Source organism: Sarcophilus harrisii, chromosome 5, assembly GCF_902635505.1.
Source record: "Sarcophilus harrisii chromosome 5, mSarHar1.11, whole genome shotgun sequence".
Taxonomy (NCBI): domain Eukaryota; kingdom Metazoa; phylum Chordata; class Mammalia; order Dasyuromorphia; family Dasyuridae; genus Sarcophilus; species Sarcophilus harrisii.
The window spans coordinates 64980164-65002669 of NC_045430.1; the positions used below are offsets into that span (position 1 = coordinate 64980164).

General features: G+C 34.7%; 1 protein-coding gene across 2 annotated transcripts in view; it reads left to right on the top strand.

The window, feature by feature from the left end:
- Positions 1 to 22506, top strand: part of NET1 (neuroepithelial cell transforming 1) — a 70993-nt gene that overhangs the window by 33111 nt on the left and 15376 nt on the right. Inside the window, exon 1 of one of the 2 annotated variants that reach the window (XM_012550837.2) lies at positions 19646 to 19894. The exons of the other annotated variant lie outside the window; for it this stretch is intronic. Within the exon in view, the coding sequence (XP_012406291.1) occupies positions 19808 to 19894 (87 nt within the window). The 5' untranslated portion in view covers positions 19646 to 19807. Of the gene's footprint in view, positions 1 to 19645; positions 19895 to 22506 lie in introns of those variants that run through there. 2 annotated transcript variants of the gene reach the window in all.

The following is a 22506-nucleotide window of genomic DNA, read 5'->3' on the forward strand; positions in this document are numbered from 1 at the left end:
CAAAAAGGGCTGCCACAAACATTCGTGCACATACAGGTCCCTTTCCCTTCTTTATAATCTCTTTGGGATATAATCCCAGTAGTAACACTGCTGGATCAAAGGGTATTTATCATGTAATTTTAAAAAATAATATATTAATTTTTTTTTAAAAAACCGTATGATTTTACCTTTATACCCTTCTGGATTTGGGGTAATTTATCAGATCTCTTTTTCATTTTTCCTATTATAACTACCAGATATAATTTTAAGTGTGTGTGTGTGTGTGTGTGTGTGTGTGTAAGAGAGAGAGAGAGAAGACAGAGACAGACCTGGAAATTTTATAACACTGTTTTACTTGTAAGAATAAACTTGCCTTGCCCTAGTGGAAAGAGAGTTAGTCTTCATAGTCAGAAAAATTAGGATTAAACTCTTGCCTCTGACATAATTGACCATTGTGATTTTAGAGAAGTCATTTAAATTTTCAGTGCCCTAATCAACTCAAAGGCTATAAATTGGTAAAGGAGACAGAAGCCAATTGTTGGCATCTTCTTCTTCTTTTTTTTTTTTTTTTTTTTTCCATTTTTGATTTTATTGGATTTTTTTGGTTGTTTTTTGCTGAGGCAATTGGGGTCACACAGCTAGGCAGTGTTAAGAGTCTCAAGCCAGATTTAAACTCAGGTCCTCCTGACTTTAGGGCTGGTAGTCTATCTACTGTACCAACTAGCTGCCCCTTCCTCCCCACAATCTAATTTTTAAGGAATAATTTTCTTCTGTGAACTTGTGTACCTTCTTTTCCATTTGGCCAACTCTTTAAGGAGCTCATCTCTTCAGTAAATTTCTGTCTTTTTCCATCTGGACAATTCTGCTTTTCAAGTAGAGGAAATTCTACATTGATAAAATTACAGTTCTGCTTAGAGCAAAAACGAAAAAACTTTTTAAAATATTTCATGAAAGCCTTTTGTGGAAAAAACATAAATCAAGTTACCTAATTTGTTATTTTCATTGTAAGCTCAATGGCCACAGGCAAAGATGAATCTTAGCTAAAACTAGTTGAGATTTTTTTTTCAGAATTGTTCATCTGTTTTCAGGGTAAAGTTACTCTTCAGTGCAATGATTAATTCTGTTCTTATATGAGTCAGCATTCTTAATTGTGGGCTTGTTTGCAATTTTTAGCCTATTACATTTGAAAAATTGAAATCTCTGTTCCTACAGTGATAGATAATTCATCTTTTGATATATTTTACATTATTGTAGTATTGCAACTGGTGAATCAAAAATTTTGACATCAAATTTTCAGCTGAAAGTAATATAGAATTACTTTTTCTTTTAATAGTATTTTATTTTTTTTAATACTATTTTATTACATGTCAAAACCATTGTTAGCATTCATTTTACAAAATTTTGAGTTCCATGAAAGAAAAAATATGGGAGTGAAGGATCTGTGATTTTGTTTGTATGTGGAACTCTATGTGGGACTTCACACATATAAAGTTATAAGTTTTAAAGTTGTAGGAAACCTTAGAGGCCATTAAATTTAACCCCTTTCATTTCACAGATTAGGAAAATGAAGTCTAGAACAGTTAAGACTCTGTAGTCAGGGGCAAGAAGTTCTGAACACTAGGCTCACCTCTCTATACACTGGAAAAAAGAGAAGGAAGGGAGGAAAGACAGGAAGAAAATGAAGAGATAGGGAATTAAAAAGAGGAGATATAGATAAATAGGAAGGAAGGAAGGAAGGAAGGAAGGAAGGAAGGAAGGAAGGAAGGAAGGAAGGAAGGAAGGAAATAGATAGATAGATAGCAACTAGGTGGCACAGTAGATAGAATGCCTGGCCTAGAATCAGGAAGATTCATCTTCCTCAGTTCAAATCTACCCTCACACACTTATTAGCCCTATGATCCTGGTCAAGTCACTTAATCCTGTTTTCTCATCTATAAAATGAACTGAAAAAGGAAAAGGCAAACTACTCCAGTTTTTCTGCCAAGAAAAACACATGTGGGATCATAAAAAGTCAGGCAAGAGTGAAATGACTCAACAATATATAAACAGAGAGGGATAGGTCATGCTCTTAAAAACTATTACTCTGAAGGAGATAACACATAAAAGAAAGTTCATCTCCAGGCCAAATGGAAAGTCCTGATTTTCCTGAATGCGTTCTTCCTCTGATTCCCTAAGGGTTGAAGAGGAGAAGCAAGACAGGAAAAGGTACCTCCAATAATGAAAGAAAAAAATGTGCTATTACAATTGGTCAGTCATTTTCAGTTTGTCCAACTCTTCATGACCTCACTATAAGTAAATATCTGAGCTAGATTTTAACTTGGTCTTCCTAACTCTCAGACACTCTATCCACTATACCACCTACCTATTGGAATTGTTTAAAAGCCAAAAAGGTGAAAATAGCTTGCAGTTTTCAGTGTAACTATAATAACGTAAACATTACATTGAATAATTATTATACTGAAATAGCATGTAAGAAAAATGTTGACTGTTTTGAGTAAATAATGAAACATGATCTATTTATTTTTGTGTATTATTTAGAAACCATATAACAAGAAATTAAACATTTATTTTATTGTAATTTAATATTCCTCTTAAGTGGCAATCATCATTGAACTATGATTGTTTCATTTTTTTCTTAACTAAAGTTTTATTATACTCAGTTGTAAATCCACCTTTACTATTTTATTAGGTTTTAAATGATTCATTTTTAAAAGAACATAATGTTTGTCTTTCTCAAGGTGTGTCCTTATTGCCATTATTATCTTAAAGAAAACACAAAGGGGAATGTTTACCTTCAGGAAGTAAAATGAGTCAGGTTGTTTTTTGACCAAAGTTCTTCATCTGTGTTTGTCAGTTGTCAGCCTGGCTTTCTTATAAACCCTAATACTTGATAGCATTTTTAATTTATGAAATAAGAAAAGCATCACCATCACATGGTATAATAAAAAGATGGTTGCATACGAAATTGCAAATCTACTATGCACAATTTGCTTTTGCTTTAAAATAACAATAAAATTATTTCAATTTCTTTTTCCTTCCCTCCCACCTGTAGAATTGGTTATCCTTAAATACGAATAGATGCGTGTGTATGTGTATATATTTGTGTAAATATGTGTGTATGTATATGTATATATATACATGTATTTTTATGTAAAATTATTCTATATATACTTCTGTTTATCACTTCTTTCTCTGGATACAGATAGTATCTTTTTTCATATGCCCTTTAGCTAATTTGGGTATTTATAATATTCAAATTAATGTATTTGTTCAAAGTTGTTCTTAAAACAATATTACTGTTATATACGGTGTTCTCTTGATTCTGCTCATTTCACTCTGAATTATTTTTATGCCAGCCCTTTCATGTTTTTCTAAAATCATTGAGCTCATTATTTCTTATAACACAGTAGTATTCCATAAAATCATATCCCTATTTGTTAAGTCATTCCCTAATTCATGAGCATCCAGTTCTTTGCTACCACATGTTTTGGAACATATATTTCTTTTCACTTTTCCCTAATTATCTTTGAAAGTGGCCCAAGTAATAGTATTACTGAGTCAAAGAGTATTGTTAGTTTAATAACTTTTTGGGCATAATTTCAGATTGTACTCTGAAATGATTGGGTCATTTCACAATTCCACCAACAATGAATTAATCTTCCAAGTTTTTCACATCCCCGCCAATATTGATCACTTTCTCCTTGTATCATTTAAGCCTATCTGATTGGTGTAAAATGATATCTCAAGCTTATTTTAATTTGTATTTCTCTAATAAGTAATAATTTAGAGCATTTTTTCATATGCCTATAAAATATTTTAATTTCTTCATCAGAAAACTGCCTGTTTATATCTTTTGGTCATTTATCTGTTGGGAATGGCTTGTATTCTTAAAGATTTTACTTTTTTTTTTAGATATGACAACTTTTTCTGATAGAACCACCTCCCCCAAAAAATTTTTTTTCTGCTTTCCTTTTGATCTTGGCTAGATTTGTTTTATTTGCATAAAACCTTTTTAATTTCATGTAATCAAAATTGTCCATTTTATACCTAATTGCTCTCTATCTCTTGTTTATTCATAATTTTTTTTTGTGCATAAGACTGATAAATAATATGTTCTATAATCATCTAATTTTTTTGTAAAATCTCTCATATATCCATTTTGACCTTATCTTGGTAAATGTGTTTAATATTGGTCTATACCCACTTATTTTTACTCACTCTTTTCCTCTCAACCTCTCTTTTAATCCTGTCTCTATTATCTTTTCTCTTGCCTTTACCTTTTATCCTTTACCTTTATTTTACCCATCCTCTAAAAGTCCCTCCCTACCTATCATCTTATCTATTCATCCTGCCGTCTTAATCTTAACCTATGTGCCCTTCTAAAAGTCCCTTCCCTACAAATTCCCTCTGTTTCTTCATCTCTCTAGAAGTTTAGAAGATTTCTATACCTCTTCAGATGTATTGTTTCCTCTGTAATTTCTCCTTTTAATTTTTTCTTACCCAATTTCGTTTTTTAGAATTAGCTCATCATACTCAACTGAGCTCCAACCTTTCTTTCAAACTATTTCTCTAATGAGTTTTAAGACTTATTGCTATTAATACCTAATAATTACTATTATTAGTAATATACTCATATTTTAAGTAAATAGTTTGACCTTAATCATTCCCTTATTAGTCTTTATTTTAATTTCCTTATATTTCTCCTGATGTTGATTTTCCATTGAGTTCTTATTCTTTTTGTTACAAATACTTCAAAGTCTTTCAGTTAATAAAATATCCATTATTTTTTATTCATGATTCTACTTAACTTTGCCGAATAAGCTATTCTTGGATACAATCCCAGGTCTTTTGCTTTTTGAAATATAAGTTCCAAGATACATGTTTTACGAACCCTTCTTTTTCTGAATAGTTAGGGAAAGTGATTTCATCTTTTTTTTTTTTAAGCTAGGTAGTACATTTAAAGTATTCTTGTTCAAAAATCAGTGTATCTAGAAAAAGAAGGAAGAGTCGGGGCAATTAATGTCTTGATATTAGCTATTTCTGGTAAGGGTCTGATACCTAAGCTATACATGGAATAGAATATAAGACCAAGAGCTGATCTCCAATGGTTTAGTGGTCAAAGAATATAAACAAACAATTCTCTCTCTCTCTCTCTCTCTCTGAAAAAAAATAGCTTTTTATTTTTCAAAATACATGTAAAGATAATTTTCAACACTCAACTTTGAAAAACCCTATGTTCCAGATTTCCCTCCCTCCCTCCTCCTCTTCCCTAGACAGCAAGTAATCCAGTATAATTTAAACATGTGCAATTTTCCTAAATATATTTCCACTTTTATCATGCTGCCAAAAAAAAAAAAAAAAAAATCAGATCAAAGAAGGAAAAATGAGAAAGAAAAAACAAACAAGCAAACAGCAACAACAAAGTGAAAATACTATGTTGTGATCCACATTCATCCCCATAGTCCTCTCTCTGGATGCAGATAGCCTCTTTATCACAAATTTATTGGAATTTTCCTGAATCATCTCATTGTTGAAAAGAGCCAAGACCATCTTAGTTGATCATCATATAATCTTGTAAACAAACAGTTCTCAATTAACAACCAAATGAAAGATTATTCCACATTACTAATAATAAGATAAATGAAAAGTAAACAACCTGGAAATTTCATTTCACCTGCAATAAAAGAATAACATAATGATAGAAAAATGATAAAAAAAAAAAAAAATAGGCAATGTTGGGGAGTCTACAGAAAAGTAAACTGTAAATGGAGCTTTCCATTCTTAAAAGCAATTTTAATTATATATATTTATATTTTTTTCTATTTTACAACTAAAACATTTGAACTCTTTAACTGAGAAATCACTTTCTTAATGCATTGTAGTGTTCCTGTTTGGTTTTCTGAGGTCTTGGAGCATCCTTTGTTTCAGTTCTGTAATCACCACAAGAATAGCCTGGTGTTAAAGTCCAAAGTCTTTTATTATCTCCTTCACAATCTAGTTTCCTTGCCTGGGGCCCTGGCCATCTTTCTGGAGCCTTTCAGACTGGCCTTGGTCTCAGTGGGGGGAGCAGGAAGACTGGCCAGCCACCACGGGACTGATGAAGATAGAATGAATCTCTCTGAGTCCGAGGGCTTGTGCTCTTTCAGCCTCCAGCCACCACAAAGGTGGATGATGCAGTGAATCTGTCTCTGTGTCCCTTCGGAATCTCTCTCCAAGCCTACTGAGTCTATCTCTGGCTCTGACAAGCCTTGGTCTCAGTGGGAAAATGAAGGAGGAGAGCCTGCCACCACAGTGTTGTGAGATGGAGTGAATGAATCTGGCTCTGAGTCTGAGTCCCCCAGGAGAGCCACCAGGAGCCTGACCAAAAATGGAATGAATCTCTCTCCTTGGCTCTGAGACTTGAGCTCCTTCCTCCAGTCCTTTGTCTTCTCTGGCTCTGACTCTGGCTGAGGCTCCCAGCTTATATGCTCTCTTATAATTGCATTATCATAGGTGTGAATCATGTAGAAATGTTTCATACTTACAATCCAAAAAGGGAGGAAGATATATTTATATATCTATTCTTCTGAGCCAAATTTCCTCATTAAAATTATATACACAATACACATAGTAGATTGCCAGAGTAATCTAGTATTTGATAAACCCAAAGATCTGAAGAGTTTTTTTAATCAACAGGTGATTTAAAAAATTGCTGAGAGAAGCAGTTTGGCAGAAGTTAGGCATGGGCCAACAACTCACAGTATATTAGAAGAGGAAAATGTGCCTATTTGTTCAAAAATAACTATAGCAGCTCTTTTTTTGTGGTGACTAAGAATTGAAATTTAAGGAGATGCCTGTCAGATAAGCAATGGCTGGGCAAGAAGTAATATATGATTGTGATGAAATGTTACTATGCCCAAAGAAATATCCAGCAGGATGATTTAAGATTATATGAACTCATACAAAGTGAAGTGAGCAGAACGAGGAAAACATTGTACATGATGGCAATGTTATTTAATGAGCAACTGTGAAAGACTTGGCTACTCTGATTAAGACAGTCATCTAAGACATCCACAAGATCTGTCATGAAAAATGTTGTCTCCCTGCAGAGAGAGGTGATATACTCTGAATGATATTTTATTTTTTCTATTATGTTAATATCCATTTTTAAAAATTTTGAGTTACATAAATCATCCCTTCTTCTTTTATCCCCTCCTTAAAATGATAAGCAACTTGACATAGGTTATACATACGTAATCATGCAACAAAACATAGAAGAAATAGCGAACCCTGAATGAAGATTGAAACATACTTTTTAAACTTTTTTTGTTCTTTTATTTTGCTTGTTTTTCCTTTTGCAACATGACTAATGTGGAAATGTTTTTTACGTGATTTCATGTATAAATGAAATCAAATTATTTACCTTTTCAAGGAGGACGGAGGAAGGGAATTTGGAACTCTTAATATTAAAATTTGGTTGTTAATTTTTTACATGTCATTAGGAAATATTTAATGAAATAAATAAAAAAATGTTTAAAGATATAGTTTCTATTTTCTTGACATTCAGCTTACTATGAACAGCACTTTCTGACTCTCTTCTAGACGCTTATTCCTACGAAATGTACTTTAATTTCTAGTGTCTAACTACTAAACATAGGCTTCCCCAATGATATCACTGTCATCTAAGTGAGGAAGCTGAAGCAAATAGAGCTTAATTCACTTGCCCAGGAGCACACAGCTAATGTATTATCTTGTGATTATAAAAAAAGAATTTCCTTTTCCTTCAGTGCCAGATATATAGCAATTTCTTAATTAAAAATCAGTTATTTATTTTAATGGGTCTTATAATTGTCTTTTTTTTTTTTTTTTGAAAATACTATTTGAATAACCTTAAAATAAGTTTATTTTTGACTCTACAAATTTCTTCAGTCCTTTTCTCACCAATGGAATAGGTTTTCTCATTCCTCTTTATATAAGCACCTAAGATAATAATGGAAAGTCCAAGTTTAATAAACATCAAGAATAAAGGAAGGATGATTGCTTCATTGTACTTACTGCCTTCAAAGTACTCGTAGTCTAGTTCTGGAGATAATACACAAATCAATTAATAATAAAATAAGATGGTACAGATTTATTCCTTCCAATGTGGTTATTCGATTCTAACAAAACATGGTATTATATGAAACAGTTCTATAGGAAGCAAATAGTCCATATTATTGTCTACTGTCAAATTTGCATCTTGTAATAACTTTATATTGGTGTTTTCTTTCAAAACATTGACAAATACTAATGACATGTGATCAATGTGAAATGGCATAGTATCATTTGGTCAAGATCTCTGATTTAAATGATATGGAGAGACCATGGTATGGAAATTCCTTATTCTGATGTGTGTGTCATTTTGCCTATACTTTATATTCTTAGTTTTCTGGTGCTCTCTGAGTTTTAAGTAATTCACTCATGGTTACACAACTAGTATGTAACAGGTAGAACTGAACCCAGCCTCTTTCTTACTCTAAAGTCAGCCTTTTATCTGCTGTTTTATACCACCTTTCATAATATGGTTGAGTCATATGTATGACTCATACATATAGACTTTAAAAGCATCTTAGAAAATAAAGGGAAAACAAATCAATAATAAAAGAAATAAGGTATAAAAAAGGGAAAAGGACAGTCCCCCCCCCAAAAAAGGAATCTTTGATCTTTTCTAGTCCAATTCCCTCCCCCCTCCTCCAGTTTTACAGAGGAAAAAAAAAATAAAACCCAGAGAAGTAGAGTGAGACTTTTCCATCAACCCAGTGAGCATAAATTGAGTCAGAAGTTGAACCTAGACCCCATATTTTTTCCATTATGATCCTGGTTAGGATAATATTATGTACAGTAAATCTGTAGAAGGGTAAGTGCCAAATTGAGGTATATGACTAGTATTATAAGAGTCTTAGAGTATGGTTGGAGTGATCAGCGACAGTTTAATGAAAGAATTAAATTGGACTTTAAAGCAGGTCCTTTGTGAACCTTAAATCATACCCTCACGAATGAAAATAGGATTTGGCATGTCAGGTTCTGCAAAATTCAAAGCTGGAGCTAGAAGGAGTCTTACATGTCACTGCATCTAAACCTTTCACTGATAGAAGACAGTGAGACCCAAAAATATTGGAGACAGTGCCCAGCGCTATCACCACACAATTTCTCATTTCAAAATACGTGCAATGACAGTCCTCAACATTCATCCCTACAAAACCTCGTGTTCCAAATTTCTCTCCCTTCCTCCCCCCCCCCCCCAACTTAGATAGCAAGCAATCCAATATATGTTAAATATGTGCAATTCTTCTATACATATTTCCACATTTATCATGCTGCCCAAGAAAAACCAGATCAAAAAGGGGGAAAAAATAAGAAAACAAAAAATCGAGCAAATAAAAAAGATGAAAAATATCATATTGTGACCCACATTCAGTCCCCATAGTACTCTTTCTGGATGCACCTGGCTCTCTTCATCACCTGTCTATCAGAATTGGCCTGAATCACCTCATTATTGAAAAGAGGCAAGTCTACACCATACAATTTCTGTAGTAATGAAGTTGGGTAGGTGCTGTAAGATACTAAGTGGGGTTCAGAACTGCATGTGCAGTGATTTACAAATGAATGAATACAATATTTGGTGAGGAGCAAAGAAGAGTTCTTCACTGTAATAAGAGCCAAGTTTGTCTCTGTCTTGCACAATTTTGTCGTTAGAAATTAGGGTTGCTGAAAATAAAAAGCTTCAATTAAAAAAAAAAATTAGGGTTGCCCTAGCAGCTTTATCATTCTTAGTAAGAAGATCAAGAATCTTATATAGGCATATATTATTTTTAAAGAAAACATCTTGTGTTATAGGCAGACTCTCTTGAAACAGTGATGTAATGGAGAATGTAATAGTGAAGGTGTGGGGATAAGCCATCCAGGAAAGACCTTCAGCTGATTGTGTTTTTTATGGTGTGTTCTATTAGGTTTGCCCCTTACCTTTGAAATAACCTAACTTGGGATATCATAGAATTTAAAACTGGAAGCATCAATAAAGAATAATTAAGCATTTATCAACCACCTACTATGTGCTAGGCACTGGGAATACTGACAAAAATTTAATAGCTCCACTTTTTCTTGATCTATTTCTCCCTCATGGTGCTTCCTAATATTATTTTGTCTTGATTTTGTATATATTGTATATTGACTTATATATCTGTCTTCTCCAGTAGAATGAAAACTTCTTGGAAGTAAGAATTTTTTCATTTTTGTCTTTGTGTCTCCTGGCATATAATAGGTAATTAATAATAAATGCTTGTGATTGATTCATATCACAACTTCTAACTATAGGTGTTCCTTCAAGGATCTATTCTGAGTACTCTCTTTTCTCTATAAATTATTTAATTCAATGATTTCATCAGTTCCCATGGATTTAATTACCATCTCTATGCTCATGGCTCAAAGCTACCTTTTCTGCCCCCCAATCACTTCTGACTTTTCATCTCAAACTGGATATCCAGCACACATCTTAAATCCAAGTGGATGTCCAAAACTGAACTCATCTTCCTTCCTAAACCTTCTCCCTTCTGCCTTCCCTATTATTGTAGAGGGTAATCTACCCAGTACTTCAGACTCACAATCTAGAATCATCCTGGATTCCCCACTGTTTCACACCCTCATAACCAATCTGTTCCCAAGGTTGACCAATTTCACTTTTGCCATATCTCTTAAATATACCCCCCTTTTTTCCCTCTGATATCCTAGTACAGGCCCTTAGCACCTCATACCAGTATCCTGCTGGTGGGTCAGTATGCCTCAAGCCTCTTCACACTCCAAAATGCAGGTCTGATCATGTCACCATGGCTACTCAGTAAACTCAAATGGCTCCCTATTGCCTCCAGAATCAAAAATAAAATACTTGTCTGATATTTAAAACTACTCCTACTTACAGCTCTTTGACACACTTCAAAGCCCAGCCAAAGTGTCCTCCTCAGAGAAGGCAATTCATTTCCTGTCTTGTGCCTTTGCACAAGCATACTTCATGTCTGGAATCTGCTCCTTTCCACTTCTTAGAATCCCTCGCTTACTTAAAGGTCAGTACAAATGCTGTAACTCCATGAGATCTTTCCTGGTCTTCCCCAATTTGCTAGTGCCCCTCTGATCATATACTTTTATGTTTCCATGTCTCCTGTGATTGACTATCACCAATGTTTAGTGAAATGCTTGGTGCATCATAGATGCTTAAAACTACTATTAATTGGTATGATTTAATAAGTCACTGCCTTCTCTGAGTCTTTGCTTCTCTTGGTGTTTTTGTTATAAAATGGGAATAATTATGGGATGGTCATAAGAAAGTTCTTTATAAACTTCAATTGTTATTACCCAAGTGATTCAGTTCCCTAGAAATCTCACAGAAGCCTGTTTAACTCATTTGGGGACCTGAAGACAGTATAAAGATCAAAATTGTGATATAGATTAGAGATCAGGAACATGATCCAGAGCAGTGATGTCAAACTCAGACAGAAATGGGTCACTAAATTATAGGATCCCTGTGGGCTCTATATTCATTTTCTTGTTCAGCTATGTCCAACTCCATGACTCATAGTACACCAGGCCCCATAATATCTCCTGAAGTCTGTCCAAGCTCATATTCTTTGTTTCCTTGACAACATCATCTATCCATCTCATTCTCTGCTGTCCCTCCTCCCCTTCCCCCCCTTTTTTTTTTTTGCCTTCACTCTTTCTCAACTTCAGGATCTTTTCCAATGAGTCCTAGACTCCACTGAGGTCAGCCATACTTATGTGGTCACGATATTTCAGCTTCAGCATTTGCTCTTCCAATGAATGTTGTTGCTGTTGCATTGTTTTAGTTGTGTCTGACGCTTCATAACCCCATGTTGGGGTTTTCTTGACAAAGATACTGAAATGGTTTGCCATTTTTTTTTTTTCTAGCTCATTTTACAGATGAGGAAATGTGGGTAAATAGGGTTAAATGACTTGTCTGAGATTGAATTTGAACTGAAGATGAGTCTGATTCCAAGCACTGTACTTCATCCATTGCACCATCTAGCTGCCCTTTAAAATGAATACTCTGAATTAACTTTTTTCAATTATTGACTGATTTGATCTACTTGATGTCTGAGGGACTTGCAAAAGTCTTCTCTAAGTACCACAATTTGGCAGCAGTGATTTTTCAGTGTTCAGCTTTCCTTATCAGTCCAACTCTCACAGTCATACATGACTACTAGAAAAAACATAGCTATAAGACTATATAGACAGCAAGATGATGTCTCTGCTTTTTAGTATGCTATAAAGATTTGCCATAACTTTCCTTCCAAGAAACAAGAATCTTTTAACTTCATGACTACAGCTGCCATCTGAATGATCTTTGAGCCCAAGAATAAAGATTCTAACACTGCTTCCAGTTCTTCTCCCCTCTATTTTCCAGGAAGTGATGGGATCACTTGTCATAATCTTTTTTTTTTTTTTTTTTTTTAATGTTGAGCTTCAAACCAGCTTTTGCACTCTCCTTTTCCACTCTCATCAAAAAGCTTCTTAATTTTCATTACTTTCTGCCAGCAAAGTGGCATCACCTACATATCTGAAATTGTGGGTATTTCTCCCAGTAGCCTTAAATTCTGGTTTTTTAATTGAATTTTGAATTTTTTAATTGACTGTATAGAGCTTTTCCACCTTTGGCTTACAACCTATATAATGAGTCTGATTTCAATATTGTCCACTACTCTAAATTCCACCTTTGGCTTACAACCTATATAATGAGTCTGATTTCAATATTGTCCACTACTCTAAATTAGAACAAGAGATAGTCTACCTCTCAGATCTGTGGAGAAGGAAGGAATTTATGGTGAAAGAAAAATTAGAGAACATTATGAAATGCAAAATGGATAATTTTGGTTAAATTAAATTAAAAAGAGTTTGTACAAACAATATCAAAGCAGTCAAGATTAGAAAGGAAGCAGAGAGTTGGGGAAAAAATTTTACACCTAGTGTTTCTGATAAAGCCCTCAATTTTAAAATATATAGAGAATTGATTCAAATTTATAAGATTACAAGCCATTCCCCAAATGGAATATTATTGTTCTATAAGAAATGATGAGCAGGCTGATTTCAGAAAAACCTGGAAAGACTTACATGTGATGCTAAGTGAAATGAGTAGAACCAAGAGAACATTGCACACAGCAACAAGATTATGTGATGATCAACTGTGATGGACTTGGCTCTTTTCAACAATGAGGTGATTCAAGGCAATTCCAATAGACTTGTGATGGAGCCATCCACTATCCAAAGAGAGGACTATGGAAACAGAATGTACATCAGTCATAGTATTTTCACCTTTTTTGTTGTTGGTTGTTTGCTTGGTTTTTTTTTCTCATTTTTTTCTTTTACTTTTTTATCTGATTTTTCTTGTTCAGCATGATGAATATGGAAATATGTTTAGAAGCATTGCACATGTTTAACCTAATTATATTGCTTGCTGTCTGGGAAGGGGTGGAAGGGAGGAAGATTTGGAACACAAGGTTTTGCAAAGGTGAATGTTGAAAATTTTCTCTGTATTTGAAAAAATAAAAAACTTAAAAAAAAAAAAAAGAGTGCAATGACCTGTTTCATTTTGTACTTCAAGGCCAAAGTTCTCTTATTCTAATTATTTTTTTATTTCTTATTTTAGCATTCCAATTCCCTTATGTTGAATGTGACAGTTGGGGATGTTTCTACTAGATGATGTTGTAGATCTTCATAGAATTGAGCAATTTGGGCCTTTTTCAATATCAGTGGTCAGAGCATAGATTTGTATTACTTTGATGTTAAATGGTCTGCCTCAGACTGGAACAAATATCATTTTGTTATTTTGAGATTATAACCTGGTTGTGCTTTTTTCATTATTTTGTACACTATGATGGCTGCTGCATTTCTTATAAGAGATTCTTACTCACACTGACATATGTAATAATTGCTTGAATTAGATTTATCTATTCCCATCCATTTAAATGTATTCATGTCCAAGATGTCAATGTTTAATCTTTTTCGAATCCTACTTTACCATATCCAATTTATCTTACTTGGTTCATGGATCCTGTGGAATGTTGATCTTCACAGTACTGGACTTTTCTTTCATCACCAGACACACCCACAGCTGAGTTTCCCTTTGGCTTTGGCCAAGCTGCATTATTCTTTCTGTAGTTGTAGTTGGCTTTTGTTCCTCCCCCAGTAATGTGTTGGACTCCTTCTGACCTCAGGGGCTTACCTTCAGATATCATGTCTTTTTATCATTTTAATACTGTCTATGGAGTTTTCTTGGCAAAAAAAAAAAAAGGAATGGTTTATCATTTCCTTTTCCAGTGGATTACCTTTCATCTGAACTTTCTACTATGATCTGTCCATCTTGGGTGACCTTGTGTGGCACAGTTTATATAGATTCATTAAATTATTCATCCCTTCCATCACAGTAAGGCAGGAAAGGCTATATTCACTTAGAAAAAACTATTAACATTGTATATGTTCTATTGTATTTTTTATTTATAATATTTTCCAATAATATTTTAATCTGGTTCCTGATACATTCTGAACTATTGTGGGCAAGTGTTTGACTCTTCTGTTCCAAAGTACCAGTCCAATGCTAGGAGGAGGGATCAAATGTTACTCTTTTCTTTCCAGCTACCTTGGCTTCACCCAGGACTTGGCCTGAGGTAGCTTGATAGGAAAATAAGTGTGGGAATTGGGGCTCAAGAAAGATAAGACAGAATTCACATACATTGATATTGAAGAGAAACAGTATATTCCTCAGAAGTATCTGTGTGTATATGCATGTGTTGGGGAAGAAGACAATATGTAATGAACTATACAGATTGATTTGACAACAATGCCCTTTGGGGTTAACATTCAATCTAGGAGCAAAATGAGATCATCATAGGTCATTGAACAGTTAACAAAAGGTTTACTTAGCCCTAACATAACGAGAATATGCCATAGCACTTAGGTTGGAGGAAGCATCTCCATATAGAAATGTACCTGGTCATCTCTGGGTGTGGTGACTCATGGTCATCAAGAATCCACCCAAGTTTGTAGAATGTAGGTGGATATCCCTCAGGTGATCGGGAAACCACATCAACAAAGCCAGAAGTCACCAGGATACTTTCTTAAGAAAGGCATAAAGGGGCAGCTAGTTGGTGTAGTAGATAGAGCACCAGCCCTGAAGTCAGGAAGACCCAAGTTCAAATTTGATTTCAGACACTTAACACTTCCTGGCTGTCACCTTGGGCAAATCACTTAACCCCAATTGTCATTAAAAACACACACACACACACACACAAAAGCAAACAAAAGAAAAAGAAAGGCATAGATTTGAAACTTGTTCCAATAAAATCATGGCTTTGTGACCACTTAGGGTAAATAGAACCTAATCCATGCTGGAGGAGAAAGGAAGGAATTGATATACCCCACCATTATGTCAAAATCCTCTTTGAGCCCCTAGAGAATCTGCCACCATTTGAATGCTTTTAAGGTTTTTAACTACATAATCCTCCTGGTATAGGTAGTACTAAGAAGCAAAAAAGATCATAGCACTTTCCTCCCCTGAAAGAATCACCATAAAGAAAAAGAAGAAAAATTGTATTTTAAAAAAACAGCCAGAAAGCTCCCCAAAAGCCAAAAGCTCCAAAGTTATTATTCTTCCCACTCCCATCATTTAGCCTAAATAATCAAGTTACAATCTCAATCTAGCCCATGTGGTATGTGTTACCACATTTTTGAGGTTCAGAATAGATCTCCAAATGTTCGATGATAATGATTAGCTGGAACAGCACCAGTAACATCAGAGCCAGAGCACAGATACTTCTATCAGAGTCAACTAATCCTTATCACACATCAAGGTCATCTGTAGCAAAATGACTAAGAACTCATTAAGCCTCTGGTATGTAATCAGTCCCAGGATCTAAGTTGCTACCAATGCTTTCCTTGTACTACTATTCATACAATATTCCCTAGCCCACTGCCAAAACTCTTCCTTCCCTTAGAAATACACCAGGGAAATCATAAAACCTGTCCACTTAGAGGCCTCTGTGGACTTTCTTTTATGGGGTTAAATAAGGACTCACATTCAGTGAGTCAGAATTAACACCAAATCAACTAAAGGAATCCCCTTTCTTCTATGTAAATACACACCTACAATAGTTATATAACAATGGTTTCACAAACTCCCATGCTATTATAGAAAGCACAGAAATACTACTTTTGAGGGAAGCGAGGGAGTAGTCACTGAGAATAGTGTAGTTTTCCCCCATTTTTTCTATTAATACTGGCTATATCAAGAAGATTGGATAGTTAATTAAAAACAAACAAAAATTGAAAACAGTTAAATGTGAGAAGGTCCTTTGTAAGTTCCATAAAATCTTGCCCCCATGGGATGCTAAGTGGTAGGATATGAACCTTCTTTTCTCCCTACAGTGATTAATTTTCCATAAAGGGCATGTCTCACATTTATTTCCTTTTTTCCATTCACATATTTGTATACCCACTCAAAGCCTTCATCAATCACTTTTTTGATTAGATTTTTTGTAAACTCCAGCCTTCCCATCTCCAGTCTATCCTCTACAAAACTGCTAAAGTAATCTTTCTGATAGCATATCCTAACTCAACAACCTTCAAATTATCTTCCTAAGGCACAGAACTCCTAGGACCTAGAACAGTGGCACCATGGTCCCTCTAAAATCAAATATAAATTCTTTATTATGGATTTAAAATCTCTACCACCTGACTCTCATCTACCTTTCCAGCCCTTTCTCACATATCTTCATTTTACCTGTTATACATTCTTGGCAAAACGTATTTCCCTCTTCATCTGTTCCTTTGCTTTTCAGAATCTTCCTTTAGGAATCTGTTCAAATACTAATTCTTTCTTGAAAGGCTTCTCTAACACCCCCTCCCCCCATTTTCCAGTTTTTTTCTCAGATTTTCTTTCTTTGGTTTCTTTACTCAATTACTTTTTTCTACTAACCACAAAGACATCAGAACTCTTTACCTACTATTCAGTGCCTGAGCAGGCTTAATTGGTACAGCCCTAAGTCTTCTCATCCGAGCAGAGCTTGGCCAACCTGGAACTCTGATCTGCAATGATCAAATCTACAATGTAATCGTCACAGCCCATGCCTTCGTAATAATTTTCTTCATAGTAATACCTATTATAATTGGAGACTTTGCCTGATTAGTACCACTAATAATTGGAGCCCCAGATATAGCATTTCCCCAAATGAACAACATGAGTTTCTGACTGCTCCCACCATCATTCCTTCTCCTGGCATCTTCAACAGTTGAAGCAGGCGCTGGAACATGATGAATAGTCTACCCACCTGTAGCGGGCAGTCTTGCCCAGCAGGAGCATCCATAGATCTAGCCATTTTCTCACTCCATCTAGCAGGGATCTCCTCTATCCTAGGGGCTATTAACTTTATTACAACAATTATCAACATGTTAACCCCCTGCAATATTCCAATATCAGACACCATTATTCATCTGATCCGTGATAATTACAGCAGTGGCTGTCACTCCTTCCCTTGTATTATACTTAGTTGTATATATGTTATTTCTGTCTAGTAAAAGGTTTATATCCTTAGTGTGTAGTATAGACAGTTCAACAAGTAATTAAACACCTACTGTGTGACAAATGCTATGCTTATCCCTCTGGATACTGAGAAAGACAAAAATAGTATCTGCTCCCTAGGAGTTAATCTAATGGAGGAGGCAACATGCAAACAACTTGGATAAAGAGGAAATATACAGAATAAATTGGAGATAATCCTAGAGGGAAAGGACTAACATAAATTGAGACCTGAAATAACCCCAGAAATGGAGATAAAAAGGGAGAGAATTCCGGGCAGGACAGCCATTGTAAATACATAGAATCAGGAGATAGAATATCTTTTGTAATACCAGAGTAACTAATTTGTAGAGTATCAGGAATAGAATAAGATGGAAGACTAAAAAGGTAGGAAGAGACCAATCTTTAAAAAGCCAAGGATTTTATATTTTATCTTAAAGTTAGGCCACTGGAGGGAGCCACTGGACTTTATTGACTAGAAAGAATGACATAGTGAGACTTGTGCTTTAGAAACATTGGTTTGACTTGCAGAATGGAAAGTATTTACCGTGATGAAAGGCATAGAGCAAGGAGACCAATAAGACCAGATGGGGGCAGTATCAGAGAAGAAAAAGTGCATCAATTTTTCTTTCGGTTCCTTCAATATCCTATCTCATCTTGAGTAACAATTAGCCAGCAGCTAGTAAAAACCTCGTTATAGTGTATTGTGTATATATTACAAATATAATATAAAAATTCAACCTCCTAAAATCAAGAGTTTACACTCTTCTGGTGGGATATGCAATTTACAGACAAGCTCTGTGATGTGTTGCTCAGAACCAGACCACTTGAGGTCACGTCTGGGAGAAAGCCAAGCCAATAGACTTTGTACTCCCTAGTATCTGAGACTCATTTTCACACTGGCCTTTTTCTGCCACATGAGTATTCCACCCCTTTCCACTCCTCTTCCTAAGAACTATAATCACTGCTATCAAAAGGTGTGTGTTGTGGATTGCCTTATCCCATTTAATTATTGTTGTGACTTCCCTAGCCACCACCACTCCTATTAGAATGCAAATTCCTTGAGGACTGAGCAAAAATATTTTGTCTCTCCCCAATAGAATGCAAGTTCCTTGAAGGCAAATCTTTTCTACTTTAAATATTTGTATCTCCAGAGATTGAGAGAAATATTTGTCACTTTCACTGCAGTATCTAATAAGTGCTTCTCATTTACTTATTAGTAAATATAAGATTAAAAGGAAAATAAATATAATGAAGCATTTAAAGTTATATATGAAAAAGTATAAGAAAATTCTGAAAGGTACACAAGTTTTGTACATTCTTTTAAAAAAAATCAACAAACTATGTACTGGATAGCACTGAATATAGAAAGGTTGAAAATATGATCTTTCCTTCAAGGACCTCACATTCTAATGGGGTTGATATATAAACTTTACAAACAAGGTACATATTATGCAAATAGAAAATAATCTCAGGTAAGGGATAGGATGAGGGAAGGGGAGGGTCTTCCAGCATAGAAAAGAAGCCTCTTATAAAAAATGAGATTTGACTTGACTCTTAAAGTAAGCCAAAGGGAGAGCTGAGCATTCCAAGATAGCCAGTAAATATAGTTTCATATACAAATCTCTTTTTAATGTTCTTTGTACCCTAGAAAGGTTCTTTTTTTGTTTGGTATGTTTCTCAATTTAAATAAAATACCTACAATGGGGAAGAAACTAATAATTAAGGAAATGTGGAAGGGCCTGAAAGGTGATGAGTTACATTGAAAGCATTTTAAAATCCTTCATTATAATGCAACTATACTGGATCATTTTTAGTTATGCATCCACCCTACCCAAGTCTAGTAACTTCTACAGAATAAGAAAATATTCATTGAAATAACTATAGACATTCCAAACGTCTGCTATAAAGGATTTTCTCCTACTGAGAAAACTGAGCAGCCTAGGTGTGCCAGCAGCTGTCAGTTAACTCATGTCATGTGATTCCTGGAGCCAGCCTATTAAGCTAGTTTGCTGGGGCTGCTGCCGCCGCCCCTCCTCCTAAAGGTTCCTGTGCTTTGAACTCCCTGAAGTCAGTGAGGCTGTGAGCATTAGCATAGCCAGAAGCTTGGGCAAATGGCAGATAAGGGTGGCTGAACGCTTAGGTGGAAACCACTCCTGATTCCATAGTCATTCTTTGTAGACCCGGATCTCATGTGGATTATTTCAAAAGATTGTAAGTGAAATTTGGTAAAGCATGGTGGCTCATGATGAAATTGGAAGTTTCCTGCCTATTAAAAGGACTATTCGGGTCCTCGATATAAATAATACGTCCTTACAAGAGGTAAGCCTTTGAAAATGGTTTTGGTGCTTTTCTCAGTTTAAAATGTTACAGTCAGGTTATAATGAATATTTGAAATAGATTCAAATGTAACTTTAATTACTGTATATTTTTACCAACATAGTTTAAAATATATCCATTACTTTATAGTCAATTAATTAAGAAATATAAAGAATTTATGTCGTAGCAGGAATTGGAAGTAAAAAGTTGACTGCTGTCTTAGCTTTTTTCATTCTCAACTTATCAGGTTCTTTTTATGTTGTCCTTCCTCAGAAGGAAAGCAGTGTGTTAGACTATGGAAAGCCCAGTCTTTTCACTCTTTTGTTAGTTGTCTGAAGTAGTCATTTGTAAAATTCTTTATTATAAACATATCTGTAAACAAATTGGTGAGTGTTTTATCGGACAGTTTTTAAAGCAAGATATATGTGTTAGTCGTTCTCTGTTTTTAGAAAGGCAGATTATGAACTCTGATAAACTTCTTTTTGCATTTAAACATACCTATTGGTGTTTAAAATTGCTTCCTTTATAGATCAGTTTTTGTTTGGCATGTTTTACTTGTGTTTCATCGCCATGCATAAATATAAATAAATAAATGAAGGGCTGTTTATCAATAGTGTTTGATGAGGAATTTAGCAATAACAATACTTGATAATTTTGTTCTCCATTATCAACTAGTTTTGTTGGGGGGGGGATTTTCTTCCCTATTAAGATTTAAAATACCTGCTTCATTTTAGATATGTTTATTCAGATGATTAAAGAACAAGTTTTAGAACCAAGTAGCTAAACTGAATTTCTGTAGCTCTCATTTTCCTATAAAAAAAAAAAGAGAGAGAGAAATGTAATATATGGCCACAACACATTTTTTATCCTTCTTTTAAATAATAAAGTTGAAAGTTATTTCATAATTTTACGTTGTCTCTGTGGAAGTTATGTAAGCCATATTCAATTTTTTTAAAGTAAGTCCTGTGAGTTTTACAGCCTTGTCTTTTGTTAACAGATTTATTCTCTGATTATATGTGGCCTCAGGTACCATAGCTTAATGCAAAGCAAAAAGTTATTTAAACATGTTAAAAGGTCAGAGAATATATTTAGCCAAAAATTTATCTTAATTATAGTGATTCCAAATAAAACACTCTTAAAAATCCTGTACTCTTTGATAATTTTATATTTGAATATAATTATATCTTAATTCTAAATTCATTTTTATAATAAGCAAAACCTAAAAAAAATCAATTTCTCATATTAACATCTAGGTGAAGATAAAATGTTGGTTAAATTGGCAATCAATTCAATCATACATCTATGAAATGCCAGGTGATAGAGACATAAAGACCTAAACTAAATAATTCCTGCTCTCTAGAAGCTTACATTCTATTGAGGGATTCAACATGCATACATAAAGGTATATACAGTAAACATACAGAGCACATATAACTGCCTGGCAGAGGCAACACTGGCTGTCACCACCAGAAATGGCCTCATGTAGAAAATGATATTTGAAATGAGTTTTAACATAAATCTGGCCTAGAGAATAGCCAGTACAAAGACCCAGGTGCTAGAAATGGAGTATTGTTTGTGAGAAATAATAAGGCCAGCCTTGCTGACTATTAGTGTGTGTGTGTGTGTGTGTGTGTGTGTGTGTGTGTGTGTGTGTGTGTGAAATAGAGTAGTATGTGATGTGGACGAGAAGGTAAGAGTGGACTAAGTTGTGAAAAGATTTAAATGCCAAATAATGGAGTTTATATTTGTTCCAAGAATTGATAGGGAACCACTGGAGTTTATTAGGGTGAGGAAGGGGAGAGATTGAAAGAGTGTCACATTGATATGGTCAGACCTACACTTCAGGAATATCTTTTAAGGATTTTGTAGAAAATAGACTGCAATGGAGAAAGGCTTGAGACAGTAAAACCAGACAAATTAGTGAGCAACTGCAATTGTCTAGGCTCTCTGTAATTAGGACAAAGGACAGAATTAGGGAGGTGGCTATGTAAGTAGAAAGAAAGGTATACTGAGGAAAGATGTAGCAGTACTAATAATCGAAATTTAAATTGCAGAGTTTTGTTTTGTTTGCCCTCCTCTATGAGTGACCTTTACTCTTGGTTAAAGGTTGCTTATAGGAGAAAGTCCTTTTACACATGTAATATACATTGCTGTTCTTTGTACTGTAATGAAAGCTTCTTGAAGTAGAAGATTTTTCTCCTCCATTTCTTTTGTGTTTTCATATGTAATTCCATCTTAACCCCACATAAAACCTTTTGCCAGCAATTGCTTGGGTAGGAGAAGAAGGATTATTCAGTTTGTCAGAAAAATTAGAATTTATCAAGGGCCTGCTATGTTTCAGGCACTGTGTTAAGTGCTAAGGATACAAAAAAAAGAGGCAAAAAGCAAAACAACAAAAATCCAGTCACAAGAACTCACATGTCTTTCATCCCAGTAATGGGGTAAGGGGAGCAAAACACACACACACACACACACACACACACGCGCGCGCGCGTTTGTGTGTGTATGTGTGTGTAGGGTAGGTATAGGTATATATGTACATACCTTTACAGAAAATCACATATCAATCACTGCTGCCAGCTTAGACTTAGCAGTTTGTAACAATAAAATCAAAT